The following is a 19,301-nucleotide window of genomic DNA, read 5'->3' as shown; positions in this document are numbered from 1 at the left end:
AAGAAAAAAAACCTCTCCATTTAAGCTATGCATTTCCAGTATGTGGGAAGCTTGTCGAAGCATTAGGTGAGAAGTAGATCTAATTTATTTTGGTGATAGATTCTCCACATTATTGTGTGTGTGTCTGTCCATTGAATTTCTAATTTAATTTCAAGATTTACTGAGGGAAACACATTGCCCAGTCCATCTCCATCATATATATATATATACATATACATATACATCATATCCATTTTGTAAGTCGCTCTGGATAAGAGCGTCTGCTAAATGACTTAAATGTAATGTAAAATATATAGCACTATTATGAATTCAGCGGCTAAGATTCCACAGGGGGTGGAGATATTGTAAAGTATGGTGTGTTTTTTAAAGATGTGTTTAATCCCCACAGCTACTCAGTCGTTGAGCGGAAGAAGACAGGTTAGCTCTGGCAGAAAGGTTCATTACTCAGCTGCTGAAGGCTGGTACACACCACCATGGGAGCAGATGAGTGCAGCATATCAAACCAGAGTCTGAGCAACAGAGGAAGCATCGTTTACAGTTGTTACAGACACACGTAGGGAGGTTGGCCGTGGCTAAAAATAACCCAGGGTACAGTCAGCGTTTGATGGACAGGGTGTGAAAAATATATCTGCATATCTGCTACCCTGGAAGGTCTGTGGTTGTTATATATTTATAAGTATGTTAAAGGCCATACAGTGAAGAGCAGTTTAGAAGGCAGGCATGAATGCACAATTCCAGCAACTCTACGTTGTTGCCACATTGACTACGAACCAGACTGAGGAGTATGGATTACATGGGACAATTAGGTTGGCCTTTGAGTTGATCAATACTTTGACACGTTTTAATTTACATGAGTGAAAGCCACTGATGTTCAGTGATCAGACGCAGGTAGCTGACTCGAAATGAAACAGCTGGCAATTAATCTAACAACTGCTCACAACCATAGAATTAAATGACAAGAAATTGTTGTTTACAATCCATTGATCAAATAATTTATAGCTAGCTATACACCGATAATTTACGTTTATTAATTAAGCTACATGTGGAAATGAAATGTTAAACAAACATACTCTGCATGTGATGTTCATGGGAAGTAGGCATCACGAGGATCATTATTACTGATATGTCTACTCAGTGTTGAGCATGGTCTTAGTCTTTACTCACCATCTCGTCTGTTGAGCTTGGCGAAGTGTGGAGCGTTACTGACGGAGGACTGCGAGGACCTCTCAAAGGAGGCCTGAAGCAGATTTGAAACCAAAGGGCCATCACAGTTATCTAAAAAGACCAAAACCAGAACACTCAGGTCAGTAAGATCATAAAGTAGTCTGAAAACTGTAGCAAATATGCTTTCCACATACATTTTATAACATTGAAATGATCCAATTTCCTGTGATCTCCTTGAGCATGTATTATACTGTCTTCAGTGAATGATTGATGACATTCAAGTGAGGTTCACTGGCTCCAGTATCTGCCAAATGACAGTGTATTGTATATGCAGACAAACGTGACAACCAACTCATTAAACTCTGATGGCATTAGACACAAAAGATGGGAAAGACAAATGGTTCTGAGAAGGGTTACACCTAATGCTTCATTTCAAAGTCATGCACAGGCTGATGAAATATGAGTTCTCCTAACTTTGTCTCTTCGTTTACCAAGCTTTACCGTTCTTTGTGGACTGGGAGATTTAACTAATTACGTGTCATAAATGAGTCAAATATTTTGGCATTTGTGATGGAGCACCACAGTGAAAGTTAATTTACCCATTGTTGTTATAGTCCTTGATACAAGAATCATGGGAAATACAATTATTCTCATTATAAATGAGCGGTCATATGTGTCATACATCATTGATTCATATTGGATAATACATGGTTTCCAACATTCTGAAGCTAGCCCTCTTCATCTAGGAATGTGCACCATTTTGTTTACGTTTGTCTCTAGAGAATGTGGATAGTTTGACGATTAGCTATGCAGAAAGTACAGAGACCTTCAAATGACCGACAACAAACCGTCTAGAACAGGGATCATCAACGGCGGGCCAATTTTTTCTTGAGTGGATGATCGGGGGACTGGAATGTAATGACAAATAATTTGTAGACTGCAAATTGACTGCAAGAAGCCCAAACAGATATAATCTTTGACTAAAACATAGTAATTTCAAACCTTGCTTACATTTGTATACGATCACGTGTCTCTATAATATGCGTGGGAACACATTTCCAAAAATAAAATCACAAATTTCCTCGTGTTGTTACAGTCTTTTATGTCCAGCAACTAAAATAAAATAAAAAATCACATTTTTTTAATGTTTATTTATTTTTTGCTCAGAAAACTTGGAGAGGGGGCAAATAAAACCACGCAGGGTCCAAATTCGCACCACTGGGCACCAGTTGGGGAACCGTTGCCTAGAACTTGTTTGAAGTTATCTGTCCTCGTCCAAAGTGGATACAAGTCTCTTTAATCTGTCATTGTTGGGATGAAGTCATTTTCAGTTTAGCGGAAATCAACAAGAAATCGCCTCCTTGTTCACATAAAAGAGCACAAGCACTTTTTCTTATTTTGTCTGCTTGCCCTTCCTCTAACAATTGACATATTTTTTTATCTGTTTAGAATAGTGTCAAGAAAACCCAAGAGACAATCCATTCGTGTTTCCTGTTTTCAATTGTGGCTTCAAAGAGCATCAGCACCGTATTTGATTATGATGCTGCCAGGCTTTTATATCACATAACGAGCACATATCACTCCTTTCTTCTCTCTTCTCACATTCTTATGTTCCCTCTAGTCTTACAGTGTATTCGGAAAGTATTCAGACCGCTTCCCTTTTTCCACATTTTGTTACGTTATAGCCTTATTATAAAATTGCTTAAACAAAAAATGGCCCTCATCAATCTACACACAATACACCATAATGACAAAGCGAAAAAAGGTTATTAGAATTTTTTTGCACATGTTTTAAAAATAAAAAACAGAAATACCTTATTTACATAAGTATTCAGACCCTTTACTAGGAGACTCGAAATTGAGCTCAGGTGAATTCTGTTTCCATCGATCATCCTTGAGATGTTTCTACAACTTCATTAGAGTCCACCTGTAAATTTAATTGATTTGACGTAAGGCCCCACAGTTGACAGTGTATGTCAGAGCAAAAGCTAAGCCATGAGTTCGAAGGAATTGTCCGTAGAGCTCCAAGACAGGATTGTGTCGAGGCACAGATCTGGGGAAGGGGACCAAATAATTTCTGCAGCAGTGAAGGTCCCCAAGAATGCAGTGGCCTCCATAATTTGTAATTGGAAGAAGTTTGGAACCACCACCCGGCCAAACTGAGCAATCGGGGAGAAGGGTATTGGTCAGGGAGGTGACCATGAACCTGATGGTCACTCTGACAGAGCTCCAGAGTCCATCTATGGAGATGGGAGAACCTTTTAATCAGGCCTTCATGGTAGAGTGCCCAGACGGAAGCCTAAATGCCAAGCGTCACATCTGGAGGAAACCTGGCACCATCCCTACGGTAAAGCATGATGGTGACAGCATCATGATGTGGGGATGTTTTTCAGCGGCAGGGACTGAGAGACTAGTGAGGATCGAGGGAAAGAGGAATGGAGAAAAGTATAGAGAGATCCTTGATGAAAACCTGCTCCAGAGCACTCAGGACCTCAGACTCGGGTGAAAGTTCACCTTCCAACAGGACAACGACCGAAAGCACACAGCCAAGACAACGAAGGATTGGCTTCAGGAGAAGTCTCAAGGCTCCCCATCCAACCTGACAGAGCTTGAGAGGATCTGCAGAGAAGAATGGGAGAAATTCCCCAAATACAGGTGTGCCAAGTTGTAGCGTCATACCCAAGAAGACTTGAGGCTGTAATCGCTGCCATAGGTGCTTCAACAAAAAACTGAGTAAAGGGTATGAATACTTATGTAAATGTAATATTTCAGTTTTTTATTTGTAATAAATTTGCAAAAATTTCAATCCATTTTAGAATAAGGCTGTAATGTAACAAAATTATGAAATAGTCAAGGGATCTGAATACTTTCCGAATCCACAGTATGTCTATCTCTTTGACCACACCTGTCCAATTCATTCCACGGAGGACCGAGTGTCTCTGGGTTTTCCCTCCTCCCTTGTACTTGATTGTTGAATTAAGGTCACTAATTAGTAAAAGAACTCCCCTCACCTGGTTGTCATGGTCTTAATTTAAAGGGAAAAAGGAAAACCCCACAGACACTAGGCCCTCCATGGAATAAGTTTGACACCTCTTAGACTTTCTCTCTTTCCCTGAGGCCAATTAGTACATTGCATCATTGATTCAGTAGTACCTCATTGACCTGCTGAGACCTGCTGCTTTCCACTGCACCTTATTGCCACTCACCATAGCGATGCTGAGAACAGTTTGTTTACAGACTGGAGTGAATGCCAGCATGAAACTCAGCTCCACAGAGAAGTATGTGGTATATATATCTTCTTTTCATAGTCCTGTATTCTCTCTGGCTCCCTCTTCTATTTCCTTGCATTTCTCTCTTACTCCTCTCCTCTCTGAACACTTTCCCGCCCCCAGCTCAACTGTGTCTCTCTCTCTTTCTCATTAGAGCATATTTCCTCTCATCTTCTCTCCTCTGTGATTGCTGGGGACAGCTTTTTCCCCCATCAGCTGGATGAGGCTTTGCCCTCAGATTGCAGTCTGGGACCTGTCACTGACCCCCTCCCCCTACCTCCTCCCCTCAGAGGAATGCAGAGGAAGACTGTGTCTACTCTATACACTCTCTAGAGGCCTGCGGTTTTAGTTGCCAAGCGGTAGCTAAGCTGATTATTCAGCTAATTAACCTTTTCACGAGTCTGCTCAATAAGACACACATCAAAAAAGATGGCTCCAGGTTTTATGAATTGATTTCCAACAACATCATGAGAGAGAAAGAGATGAGAGAGTGACAGCAGGAAGAAGAGACATATGATGAAAGCAGGTAGAAAGGGTTCAAGGTGGAGAGGGGTCCTGGAGAGTGTCAGATGCAGGGTGGAGAGGGGTCATGGAGAGTATCGGATGCAGGGTGGAGAGGGGTCCTGGAGAGTGAAGGATGCAGGGTGGAGAGGGGTCCTGGAAAGTGAAGGATGCAGGGTGGAGAGGGGTTCTGGAGAGTGAAGGATACAGGGTGGAGAGGGGTCCTGGAGAGTGAAGGGTAGAGAGGGGTCCTGGAGAGTGAAGGATGCAGGGTGGAGAGGGGTCCTGGAGAGTGAAGGATGCAGGGTGGAGAGGGGTTCTGGAGAGTGAAGGATGCAGGGTGGAAAGGGGTCCTGGAGAGTGAAGGATGCAGGGTGGAGGGGGGTCCTGGAGAGTGAAGGATGCAGGGTGGAGAGGGGTCCTGGAGAGTGAAGGATGCAGGGTGGAGGGGGGTCCTGGAGAGTGAAGGATGCAGGGTGGAGAGGGGTCCTATAGAGTGAAGGATGCAGGGTGGAAAGGGGTCCTGGAGCGTGCAGGGTATAGGGTGGAGAGGGGTCCAGCAGCATGCAGGGTGGAGAGGGGTCCGGCAGTGTGCAGTGGGCAGGGTGGAGAGGGGTCCTGGAGAGTGAAGGATGCAGGGTGGAGATGGGTCCGGGAGCATGCAGGGGGCAGGGTGGAGAGGGGTCCAGCAGCGTGCAGGTTGCAGGGTGGAGAGGGGTCCGACAGGGTGCAGGATGCATGGTGGAGAGGGGTCCGGGAGCATACAGGATGCAGGGTGGAGAGGGGTCCGGCATGGTGTGGAGGCCCCTCTTGTTAACTTCTCTAGGGCCAGTGGGACGATTTCGTCCCACCTACGTAACAGCCAGTGGAATCCCGTGGCGCGTTATTCAAATACCTTAGAAATGCTATTACTTCAATTTCTCAAACATATGACTATTTTACACCATTTTAAAGACAAGACTCTCGTTAATCTAACCACACTGTCCGATTTCAAAAAGGCTTTACAACGAAAGCAAAACATTAGATTATGTCAGCAGAGTACCCAGCCAGAAATAATCAGACACCCATTTTTCAAGCTAGCATATAATGTCACAAAAACCCAGAAGACAGCTAAATGCAGCACTAACCTTTGATGATCTTCATCAGATGACACACCTAGGACATTAAGTAATACAATACATGCATGTTTTGTTCAATCAAGTTCATATTTATATCAAAAACCAGCTTTTTACATTAGCATGTGACGTTCAGAACTAGCAAACTTCCGGTGAATTTACAAAAAATGTACTACATTACTCACGATAAACGTTCACAAAAAGCATAACAATTATTTTAAGAATTATAGATACAGAACTCCTCTATGCACTCGATATGTCCGATTTTAAAATAGCTTTTCGGTGAAAGCACATTTTGCAATATTCTCAGTAGATAGCCCGGCATCACAGGGCTAGCTATTTAGACACCCAGCAAGTTTAGCACTCACCAAAGTCAGATTTACTATAAGAAAAATTTTATTACCTTTGGTGTTCTTCGTCAGAATGCACTCCCAGGACTTCTACTTCAATAACAAATGTTGGTTTGGTCCCAAATAATCCATTGTTATATCCAAACAGCGGCGTTTTGTTCGTGCGTTCAAGACACTATCCGAAAGGGTAAAGAAGGGTGACGAGCATGGCGCATTTCGTGACAAAAAAATTCTAAATATTCCATTACCGTACTTCGAAGCATGTCAACCGCTGTTTAAAATCAATTTTTATGCCATTTTTCTCATAAAAAAGCGATAATATTCCGACCGGAAATATGCATTTAGGTAAACAGACGAAGAAAATAAAGCATGGGGTCGACTCGGGCACGTGCCTAAGCCCATTGTCCTCTGATCGGCCACTTGCCAAAAGCGATAATGTGTTTCAGCCTTCAGATTTTTCCCGGGCTCTGAGAGCCTATGGGAGCCGTAGGAAGTGTCACGTTACAGCAAAGATCCTCAGTCTTCAATGAAAAAGAGCCAAGAATCCTCTCAGGTTTTTGCCTGCCATATGAGTTCTGTTATACTCACAGACACCATTCAAACAGTTTTAGAAACTTTAGGGTGTTTTCTATCCAAAGCCAATAATTATATGCATATTCTAGTTACTGGGCAGGAGTAGTAACCAGATTAAATCGGGTACGTTTTTTATCCGGCCGTGTCAATACTGCCCCCTACCCCCAACAGGTTAACTCTCAGTGTGGTTCGTTTCCGCTAAGATACGTCAGAAACAGACCGAGTAGCCTTTACATTCTGTTAAAAAATAATAATAAGAAAGTTGGAAGATGTGATTCTGTGGTTCTAAGCTGTGAGGCTGTAGTGGCCAGGGAATGAGATAATATCCAATGAGGGCTCTAAGTACCTAAAAGAAAGGACAGCAGCGAGCCTCCAATCTGCTCAGAAACATACAGGGTCATACAGTCATACTGTAGAATCACTGGGATATCCCCAAGCCTTAACCGCTACAGATTGGAGAAAAAAAACATTTAGAAATTAACACATATCACAGATTTTGTGCTGTTATTTGCAGCGCAATTTTTTAAAACAAATTATAACAATCTAAGCAAGAAGCGAGAATGAGGTAGGTGTCCCTTCTCTGCATTGCTCATCTTCCAGTTTTCTTTGTTAAAAGACCTCAAGCAGTTTGCCTACCATGTCCTTGTGCTGCCCACACACTGTCCTTTGTGGCAGTCACATCTGCAATAAGCCTCAAGGTTGTTGTCAACCGTATTGGACTACACAGTCTTTGAAAGCAACGAGAGCCTTGAGTGCAATCCAATTGACTCCTCTTATTGATCTGCTTAATATTGCACTGTAAACTGTCATACCTTGATTATATAAGCACTTTCTCTCTCCCTCTCTCTCTCCCCTTCTCTCTCTCTTTCTCTCTCTCTTTCTCTAGCTTTCCTTCTCACTCTCGTTCACTCTCTCTCTTTCTCTCTCTCTTTCTCTAGCTTTCCTTCTCACTCTCTCTTACTCTCTCTCTTTCTCTAGCTTTCTTTCTCACTCTATCTGTCTCATGTTTAATGTGATAATACAAGTGATCAATTGTTTCAACTTCTGAGGTATGAGGTTTAGTCATGCATAGTAATTAAATCAGGGCCACCTGCTATGTGTGTGGCATATGCCAAACTGCATTACATTTATCTGAAATGTAATTCATGCATTACCTCCCCCTTACATTGTCAAAAACATTATTGTATCTTACATGTAAATTAATTGGATTTCCATTCCATTTAAATTCACATCACACACAACTCTTGAAACACTGTTGGGTACCAGCTACCAGGCGATAGTTGCTAGTCCATTGTCCCATTTTTGTTGAGGATCTATGACAAAACATGACATGACTGGTTTCAGTTGAGGATAGGTCTAAAGAAGATCTACAACCATCTTCTCTCAACCGTGACCTTCAGTGCAGCCATTTCTATCAGATGCAATATCGTAAGGTACTTCAGGGGAGCATAAACACCTACACAACATAAAACTGGGGTTCTACAGCCATAATAACAGAGGTCAAGGTCATCTCCATGGCAACAGCCTTTAGCCGTGCAGAAGGTATAAATGGCCCAAATATCTCTTGTGCACCTCTCCTCTACACCTTGACGGGTCATGTGTAGAATATTAGAGGATTGGATTGACATGTGAATATTGTAGTAATCAAAAACAAAAACATTCCACAACTTGGAATCCAATGGTGAGTTATGAAAGCCCCATCCATGTCAGTGTGAGACAGAGAGAGACCTGCCTGTGGACTCAATAACACTGGGGACAAGCTGCGCAGCATGGCTTCGCAGGCTCTGACAAGCGGTGGATCATCGGCTATCTTTAAAACGAGGGCCTATTCTGGCACTGGCAGCCAGGCACTTCTCTCTCAAGGTCTCAGCCCATTCTGAGCAGAGAGAAAACATTGGTTTCAACTGAATCTGAATATTCAGTATTCTGTAGAATAACTCAACTGAATCAGTATATTCAGTATTCTGTAGAATAACTAAACTGAATCAGAATACACTGTATTCTTTAGAATAACTCAACTGAATCAGAATACACTGTATTCTATAGAATAACTCAACTGAATCAGAATACTCAGTATTCTGTAGAATAACTCAACTGACTCTGAATATACAGTATTCTGTAGAATAACTCAACTGAATCAGAATATACAGTATTCTGTAGAATAACTCAACTGACTCTGAATATACAGTATTCTGTAGAATAACTCAACTGAATCAGAATATACAGTATTCTGTAGAATAACTCAACTGACTCTGAATATACAGTATTCTGTAGAATAACTCAACTGAATCAGAATATACAGTATTCTGTAGAATAACTCAACTGAATCAGAATATACAGTATTCTGTAGAATAACTCAACTGAATCAGAATATACAGTATTCTGTAGAATAACTCAACTGAATCAGAATATACAGTATTCTGTAGAATAACTCAACTGAATCAGAATATACAGTATTCTGTATAATGGTTCTTCTGTGTTGTGTAATCCAAAACCATGTTTTACTTTCAGTTCTCTGTCTTGGCATATTACTTTTGCCACACAGATGAAAAGCTGATATAGTTTACGATGTTAACTACTGTAAGGTTTGACGTTTCCTGGCCTTTCTGGGGAATTTGCATGTAATTGCAAACACATTTCCACTAAGCTCTCAGCAGCTCACGGTGGCAGCTGCCTCTGCATCTACCAATCTCACAGGAGTCAATGGCCATGAGAAAGAAAAATAAAAAGATAATATAATATCAATATTTACTCAAGGGAATTCTTGGTCAACCCAGGCCACTGTTGCTGCATGTCATGAAACCAAATGCCATTTTAATACAGTCAAATGTTCCCTTTTCCATTTTAATATATAGTACCAGTTAAAAGATTGGACACACTCATTCAAGGTTTTTTCTTTATTTTTTTTACTATTTTCTAAATTGTAGAATAATGGTGAAGACATCAAAACTATGAAACAACACATATGGAATAATTTCTTAAGCAAAAAAGTGTTGATGATATTATTTGAAGTAGCCACACTTTGCCTTGATGACCATTTTGAACACTCTTGGCATTCTCTCAACCAGCTTCATGAGGTAGTCACCTGGAATGCATTTCAATTAACAGGTGTGCCTTGTTGAAGGTTAAATTGTGGAATTTATTTCCTTCTTAATGCGTTTGAGCCAATTGTGTTGTGACAAGGTAGGGGTGCTATACAGAAGATTTCCCTATTTGGTAAAAGACCAAGTCCATATTATGGTAAAAACAGCTGAAATAAGCAAAGAGAAATGACACTCCATCATTAATGTAAGACATGAAGGTCAGTCAATCCAGAAAATTTCAAGAACTTTTAAAGGTTTTTAAGTTCAGTCGCAAAAACCATCAAGCGCTATGATAAAACTGTCTGTCATGAGGACCGCCACAGGAAAGGAAGACCCAGAGTTAACTCTGCTGCAGAGGATAAGTTTATTGGAGTTACAAGCCTCAAAAAGTGCAACCCAAAGTAACAGAGTTCAAGTAACATCTCAACATCAACTGTTCCGAGGAGACTGTGTGAATCAGTCCTTCATGATCGAATTGCTGCAAAGAAACCACTACTAAAGGACACCAATAAGAAAAGACTTGCTTGGGTCAAGAAACACAAGCAATGGACATTAGACTGGTGGAAATCTGTCCTTTGGTCTGATAAGTCCAAACTTTCGATTTTTGCTTCCAACCACCGTGTCTTTGTGAGACGCAGAGTAGGTGAAAGGATGATCTCCGCATGTGTGGTTCCCACCGTGAAGCATGGAGGAGGAGGTGTGATGGTGTGGAGGTGCTTTGCTGGTGACACTGTTGGTGATTTATTTAGAATTCAAGACACCCGTAACCAGCATGGCTACCACAGTATACTGCAGCGATACGCCACCCATCTGGTTTGCCCTTAGTGGGAATATCATTTATTTTTCAACAGGACAATGACCCAACACACCTCCAGGCTGTGTAAGGGATATTTGACCAAGAAGGAGAGTGATGGAGTGCTGCATCAGATGACCTGGCCTCCACAATCCCCCATTCTCAACCCACTGAGATGGTTTGGGATGAGTTGGACCGCAAGCGTGAAGGAAAAGCAGCCAACAAGCAGCCAATCAGCAGCCAATCAGCATATGTCGGAACTCCTTCAAGACTGCTGGAAAAGCCTTGCAGGTTAAGCTGGTTGAGAGATTGCCAAGAGTGTGCAAAGCTGTCATCAAAGCAAAGGGTGGCTACTTTGATTTGTTTAACACTTTTTTGGTTACTACATGATTCCATATGTGTTATTTCATAGTTTTGATGTATTCACTATTATTATACAATGTTGTAAATAGTAAAAAATAACAAAAAACCCTGGAATGAGTAGGCGTGCCCAAACATTTGACTGGTACTGTAGTCAAATGTTTCCTTTCACGCAGTAGTTTCTCTTGCAAAGTCCCACAAAATGTCCCAGAGAGTTAAATTTGAAACAATTACTTTTCTGATTAAAAACATCTCTTTGACCCTGAGGTGTCTTTTATTTCATTGCCAAAAAACATTGTTATATCTTCCTATCTGCATAGATTTAAGACAAAGGCAAACTAATGCTGTTGATGCCACACCAACCAAGGTGAAAGAAGAGAAGATACAAAGACATTATAGATAATAAACCAATCATTTTTTGCTGAACTTGTTATTCAGGAGTAGCTGAATATCTCCTGCATGTATTTACAAGAACAAAAATATTTGGCTTGAATACACATTTTCCAGTACTCAGTAGGTTACTATAACCAAATACAAGGCAACCAGGTAAAGTTACAGTAGTTTGTGGATTCATCAATATCTACATCTAACCTTTTAAATCAATGAGTGGGTAAATGAAATCCAACTATTTTCTACACCCATTAAATCCTGAGATTGATTTTCTCCACTGGTTTGACAAATCCCCCACCGGTTTTGATTAGCCTATTACCTGCGTTCTGAGGCATGAAAATCCTCTAGGGATTAATACCTGAAACTGGATCTGATGAGTCGTCCTTATAAAACTCAAATTACCATGGCGATTAGATAACGACAACACTGCCCAAAGATAAACAAATGATGACATTAACTGTATCATTCATTCAGATTGTGGCTTGCACGTTCACTGAATCACATATCCAAATTGAGTTGAGTTATAGGCGAAACCTGCACAAACATTTGTCATGTTCCTCTAATCCATCAGTGTGAGATTAGAGCACTTCCACCAGGCAGAAGGAGATTAAGAGGCCAGTGATCTGAGCGTGTCGGCCTCATCTTCCACTGATACAGCCCTGCCCGCCAGGCCCCAATAAGAGCAGTGGGCAGGGTAGAGCTCCTTCACTGCACCACAACTCTTCTACGTTTTTCCACAGAGCAGTGATCACTCCTGGATCATCATTGTGTGGCTGCTGAAGAGGATCCCAGGCCATAATAAGAACTGGCAACATATTGATTACAATAATCACTGTAGTCTGTCCATCAGTGACTCATTCATGGATTTCTCTTTATATAATTTTTCTTTGTGGATGCTGTCTCTATGTTGGAGCTCTCCTCCTGGAAACATCTGCAGTGTCTAATGGCCATTTATTTGGTAGACAACATCATGTAAAAAAAACAGACAGCAGCAATAAGCCTGTTTGCTCTACGTTGGCTGACTGATCTTATCGGACGTGATTTGACGGCAGTAAAATCACTCGCCAGAAGATGTCTCTGACGCTAAGTGGATCAATACGTTTTTTAAGACCCAGATGCGGTCGGGCAGTGAGATACACTACATGGACAAAATGATGTGGACACCTGCTCATTCGAACAGCTTATTCCAAAAATCATGGGAATGAATATGGAGTTGGAACCCCCTTTGCTGCTGTAAAAGCCTCTACTCTTCTGGGAAGGCTTTCCACTAGATGTTGGAACATTGCTGTGGTGACTTACTTCCATTGAGCCATAAGAGCATTAGTGAGGTTGGATACTGATTTGGGCAATTAGGCCTGGCTTGCAGTCGGCATTCCAATTCATCCCAAAGGTGTTTGATGGGGTTGAGGTCAGGGCAATGTGCTGAAACAGGAAAGGGCATTCCCCAAACTGTTGCCACAAAGTTGGAAGCACAGAATCGTCTAGAATGTCATTGTATGCTGTAGTGTTAAGATTCCCCTTCATTGGAAATAAGGAGCATAGCCCAAACCATGAAAAACAGCTCCAGACAATTAATGCTACTCCACCAAACTTAAGGAGATGTTTATCTTTCAAATGGTGTAAAATAGTTGTATTTTTGAAAAATTTGAATTTTGACATTTATTTGGATTCAAATTTGCCGCTCTTGAAATGCACCTGCTGTTGATGGAGTGCACCACGGGTGGCACGCTAGCGTCCCACGTAGCCCATAGAGGTTAACGAGAGTCTTATCTTGAAAATGGTGTAAAATAGTCATATTTTTGAAAAATTGAAGTAATAGCATATCTAAGGATTTGAATAACGCGCCACAGGATTCAACTGGCTGTTGAGTAGGTGGGACGCAAGCGTCCCACCTAGCCCAGAGAGGTTAACAGTTGGCACTATGCATTGAGGCAGGTAGCGTTCTCCTGGCATCCGCCAAACCTAGATTCGTCTGACAGACTGTTAGCTGGTGAAGAGTGATTAATCACTTCAGAGAACGTGTTTCCACTGCTCCAGAGTCCAATGGCGGCGAGCTTTACACCACTCTAGCCGATGCTTGGAATTGCGCATGGTGATCTTAGGCTTGTGTGCTGCTGCTCTGCCATGGAAACCCATTTTATGACTCTCCCAATGACAAGTAATTGTGCTGACGTTGCTTCCAGAGGCTGTTTGGAACTCAGTAGTGCGTATTGCAACCGAGGACAGACGATTTTTACGCACTACACACTTTAGCACTCAGACTGTCCAATTCTGAGAGCTTGTGTGGTCAACCACTTCGCGGCTGAGCCGTTGTTGCTCCTTGACGTTTCCACTTCACAATAACAGCACTTACAGTTGACCAGGGCAGCTCTAGCAGGGCAGACATTTGATGAACTGACTTGATGGAAAGGTGGCATCCTACAACGGTGCCACATTCAAAGTCACAGAGCTCTTCGTAAGGCCATTCTTCTGTCATTGTTTGTCTATGGAGATTGCATGGCTGTGTGCTCAATTTTATACACCTGTCAGCAATGGGTGTGGCTGAAATAGCCGAATCCACTAATTTGAAGTGGTGTCCTGCCAATGTACATTACGAACATCATTACAGCAAATTCCAATGTGCTCAGAAGAGATTTTGATGTTGATGTTCTCCTCTTTATTCTGTGGTATGCTGCAGGCTACTGTGCATGTTGGCTGTTTGCATTCTCTCCTTGCCTATCTCACTCTCTGCCCCTTCTTCTCCCTCTGCTACTCTCTAAGCAGACATGTAAAACCCTGCAGAGCATGCATCTTTACATCAATATTATGTATGGTAAGAGGATCAAGGTTTAAAGATTTAGGGTTGTTGCGTCATCAGGAATGCTTAATATTTAACTTTAAACGGATTGGTACTTGCTATTGTTCTATGATTATCAAGCCCTAGCAAACCAGCAGACGTGGGACAGCACGTAGGCCTACAGTTGACCTGAATGGATTACCTAGCTAACAACTTTAGTAAGACTTTACTATTCCTATTACACAAGTGGAATAGGGAACAGTTTCTATTCCACTTGTGTAATAACAAAAAGCATTGTTCATAAAACGTTGTTACAATAGTAATTACAATGTTACTACACAGGTATAAAAGCAATTTAACAGCGTCAACAACAACACATTCCACTGTGTCAAACCACATGGTTAAACACTCAATCCCGCCCCAGTGGCGTAAGTCGTCAGGCAGGGAATAGAACAGAGTCGCGACTGCAGTGGTCGCGACTGCTCAAACTGTCGGTGGTCGCATAATTACATTTCCCTGCAGTCAGCAGATTAAGTCTGCTTGCTACTGTTGGAAAAAGGCTGGCTGATGGAGGAAGGCTGGTTGATGGAGTGAGGCTGGCTAATGGAGGAAGGCTGGCTGATAGAGGGAGGCTTGCTGATGGAGGAAGGATGGCTGATGGAGGGAGGGAGGCTGGCTGACGGAGGGAGGGAGGCTGGCTGGCTGATCGAGGGAGGCTGGCTAGCTGATCGAGGGAGGGAGGCTAGCTGATCGAGGGAGGGAGGCTGGCTGATGGAGGAAGGATGGCTATGGGGAGGGAGGCTGGCTGATGGTAGGAGGCTGGCTGATGGCAGAAGGCTGGCTGATGGAGGGAGGCTGGTTGATGGAGGGAGACTGGTTGATGGAGGAAGGCTGGCTGATGGATGGAGGCTGGCTGATGGAGACGGCTGGCTGATGGCGAAAGGCTGGCTAATGGAGGAAGGCTGGCTGATGGAGGGAGGCTGGCTGATGGAGGGAGGCTGGCTGATGGAGGGAGGGAGGCTGATGGAGAGAGGCTGAAGCATTGTATTGTAATAGAAGGTTTTAGGCAGCAGAACTTGGCTGGGCAGCACTGGGCTGTGCTATTCTCCTCTGCATGTTTGACCTGGAAAAGGAGGCTTGGTATTAATCTAAATCCAAAATTACAATCCCTTCTCTGAATAAAGGCTAATGAGGGGTTTCGCTCTACTCTATTCTAACTGTTGGGTTTTAGCCAGAAAGGGAGTTGTTGAGTTGACATAATCCGAAAAGCAAACAGATTAAATGGGTTGATAGCCGAACCGGAATTTGATGGATTATTTATGACCATCTTCAGATACAGTATAAATAGCTTACTCCACCTGAGATGTGATTTTACAGTAGTTGCCACCAAGTCAAGTTCTGATGCAGTCAAACAAATCCCTGAAAACATAATCCCAAATACAGTCTGATAGCCTGAAAAGAGCTGTCTGAAGTATAATAGACATATTCCTGAGGGCAAGCCATGGTTATATGAACTCACCAGTAATGAACCAAACACAGACAGAAGGGTACAGAGAGTTCGTTTTTGAGCTGAATAATAAATAGATATACCGATCTTAATTTGAGCCAGTTTCGTACAGCAGGACAGTAATCCTGCAGCAACAGGAAGTGTGAATTATTATGTGGATTATAATTAAAGGACATTATTGTAGGGGTTGATACGTTTTTCCTAAGAGAAAACTAAGTCTGAAATTTCAAAGTGGAAATTACAAACTTCAGAAGCTTTTTTAAACCTCAAATACACTACAAGTTAAACATTTCCTGCAACAGGGTCAATGATCAATGTAGATCCTACATCTATACTAAGTGAGTCATTGAGATACACTAGCATATATACAGCATCTTCTGAGGTTGAGTCAATAGGGTATCCTCAATCCCCTCCCCACAAATATTTATAATAACCTCATGTTACATAAGATTGGTAACATACAAAGAAACCAGTCATGTTTGTTTCATGACAGCTCACCAAATCATGTTCTATTGGCTGCACAGGGATATTTCAGATGGTATACAATGGTAAACACAGGTAAAGGCTACAATGACTTTACAATGATATGCCAACTACACAGTTTTTGAAAGTATATTACTGGCCTACATTCAACTAGGAGAATATTACCAAGTAGTTTAAGTGGCTGAAATAAATGTTGTTTAATAAATGTTATGTCCAATTGTTTTTAGCCAATGTTAGCCTATTACTGTCTTTGGCCCCAGCTCCCTTATCTGTGAAACATGTCCTGATGACTCCTGATTTTCATGTCGTCTGTCTGACACTGCCTTAAGAACACATCCTCAACTCTCTGTGCTCATTAGCAAGCTTCTCAGACACCACACAAACATAATTGGCCTACAATGAAACCAGACTCATTTATGTAACAAATTGCCCTATTTTCCCAGGATAGCTGAGGTTCAAACTGTCGATGTTCTTCTTCTCTTCTACAGCCTATATGCCAACTTGGGATTTTGATACTTAACGTTCACCCAAACTCAGCAGCCAGGTCACACCAGATTTACTGCTATATTAGAAGTTTGTCTAGGTCCCCAGGCAATTTCAACAGGCGCCGTTGCAACATAACAGGCCTACTTTACTGTTAAACTGGCGGCGGAAGAAATGGCAGCAGTTTTACGGGCACCCTGTCACGTCCTGACCATAGTAAGATGTTATTTTCTATGGTAGAGTTGGTCAGGGCGTGACAGGGGGTGTTTTGTGTTTTTCTATGTTTTCTATATCTTTGTTTAGTTCAAGTTTTCTATTTCTATGTTGTTGTTTTTTGGGATGATCTCCAATTAGAGGCAGATGGTCCTCATTGTCTCTAATTGGAGATCATACTTAAGTAGGGTTTTTTTCCCACCTATGTTTGTGGGTAGTTGTATTCTGTTTAGTATTCAGTACCGGACAGAACTGTGTGCTGTTCGTTTTCTGTTTGTTATTTTGTCTTTAGTGTTTTTGAGTTATAATACATTTCATCATGAGCACTCAACACACTGCGCTTTGGTCCCCTCGCTACGACAGTCGTTACACACTCAACCAATTGTGCTATTATGTGTTTTTTTCGCGTCATTTGAAAATTATTTTGTACATAATGTTTCTGCAACAGTATCTTACGGATTAAGCAAAGATTTTTTTCTTCAACAAGCAGGACGCAAACGACATTCTCTGAACACCCGACAAGGCCAACATCCAAGTTATTGGCAAGAGGAAGAGACGCAGGTCAGAGGACACAGAGCAGGGGGGGCGCCTCGTAAGGATTCACAGAAGGCGAGTGGGAAAGCTACCGTTACCGTCAATATTACTCGCCAACATGCAATCATTGAACAATAAACTAGACGAGGTACGATCACGAATATCTTACCAACGGGACATCAAAAACTGTAATATCTTATGTTTCACGAAATCATGTCTGTATGATGACATGGATATTCAGCTAACGGGATACACGCTGCACCGACAAGATAGAACAACACACTCCGGTAACATGAGGGGGGGACGATCTGTGCATATTTGTAAACAACACCTGGCGCACGAAATCTAAGGAAGTCTATAGATTTTGCTCGCCTGAAGTTTTTATTTATTTCATTTTTTCATTTCACCTTTATTTAACCAGGTAGGGTAGTTGAGAACAAGTTCTCATTTACAACTGCGACCTGGCCAAGATAAAGCAAAGAAGTTCGACACATACAACAACACAGAGTTACACATGGAATAAACAAACATACTGTACAGTCAATAATACAGTAGAAAAAGTCTATATACAGTGTGTGCAAATGAGTTAGGATAAGGGAGGTAAGGCAATAAATAGGCCATGGTGGCGAAGTAATTACAATATAGCAGTTAAACACTGGAATGGTAGATGTGCAGAAGATGAATGTGCAAGTAGAGACACTGGGGTGCAAAGGAGCAAGATAAATAAATAAATACAGTATGGGGATGAGGTAGTTGGATGGGCTATTATATATGGGCTATGTACAGGTGCAGTGATCTGCTCTGACAGCTGGTGCTTAAAGCTAGTGAGGGAGATATGAGTCTCAAGCTTCAGTGATTTTTGCAGTTTGTTCCAGTCATTGGCAGCAGAGAACTGGAAAGGAAAGTTGGCCAAAGAAAGAATTGGCTTTGGGGGTGACCAGTGAGATATACCTGCTGGAGCGTGTGCTACGGGTGGGTGGTGCTACGGTGACCAGTGAGCTGAGATAAGGCGGGGCTTTACCTAGCGGAGACTTATAGATGACCTGGAGCCAGTGGGCTTGGCGGCAAGTATGAAGCGAGGGCCAGCCAACGAGAGCGTACAGGTCGCAGTGGTGGGTAGTATATGGGGCTTTGGTGACAAAACAGATGGCACTGTGATAGACTGCATCCAGTTTGTTGAGTAGAGTGTTGGAGGCTATTTTATAGATGACATCGCCAAAGTCAAGGATCGGTAGGATGGTCAGTTTTACAAGGGTATGTTTGGCAGTATGAGTGAAGGATGCTTTGTTGCGACATAGGAAGCCGATTCTAGATTTAATTTTGGATTGGAGATGCTTAATGTGAGTCTGGAAGGAGAGTTTACAGTCTAACCAGACACCTAGGAATATGTACTTGTCCACATATTCTAAGTCAGAACCATCCAGAGTAGTGATGCTGGACGGGCGGGCAGGTGCGGGCAGCGATCGGTTGAATAGCATGCATTTAGTTATATTTGCATTTAAGAGCAGTTGGAGGCCACGGAAAGAGAGTTGTATGGCATTGAAGCTCGTAGAGTATCTTGTGATAAAATTCAGACCACACTATTTGCCTAGTGAGTTTTCAGCTATAATTTTCTTGTCTGTTTATTTACCACCACAGACGGATGCTGGCACTAAGACCGCACTCGGTCAGCTGTATAAGGAAATAAGCAAACAGGAAACCGCTCAC

General features: G+C 42.1%; 1 protein-coding gene across 1 annotated transcript in view; it reads right to left on the bottom strand.

Moving 5' to 3' along the window:
* LOC106582433 (contactin-associated protein-like 5) overlaps window positions 1-19,301 on the bottom strand; it is a 171,789-nt gene that overhangs the window by 100,851 nt on the left and 51,637 nt on the right. The window contains exon 2 of the mRNA XM_082967219.1: window positions 1,165-1,275. Within this exon, the coding sequence (XP_082823345.1) occupies window positions 1,165-1,275 (111 nt within the window). The remainder of the gene's footprint in view (window positions 1-1,164; window positions 1,276-19,301) is intronic.

This window comes from Salmo salar, chromosome 21, assembly GCF_965601325.2.
Source record: "Salmo salar chromosome 21, fSalSal1, whole genome shotgun sequence".
Classification (NCBI taxonomy): Eukaryota; Metazoa; Chordata; class Actinopteri; order Salmoniformes; family Salmonidae; genus Salmo; species Salmo salar.
This window is presented reverse-complemented; position numbering and strand designations above follow the sequence as displayed.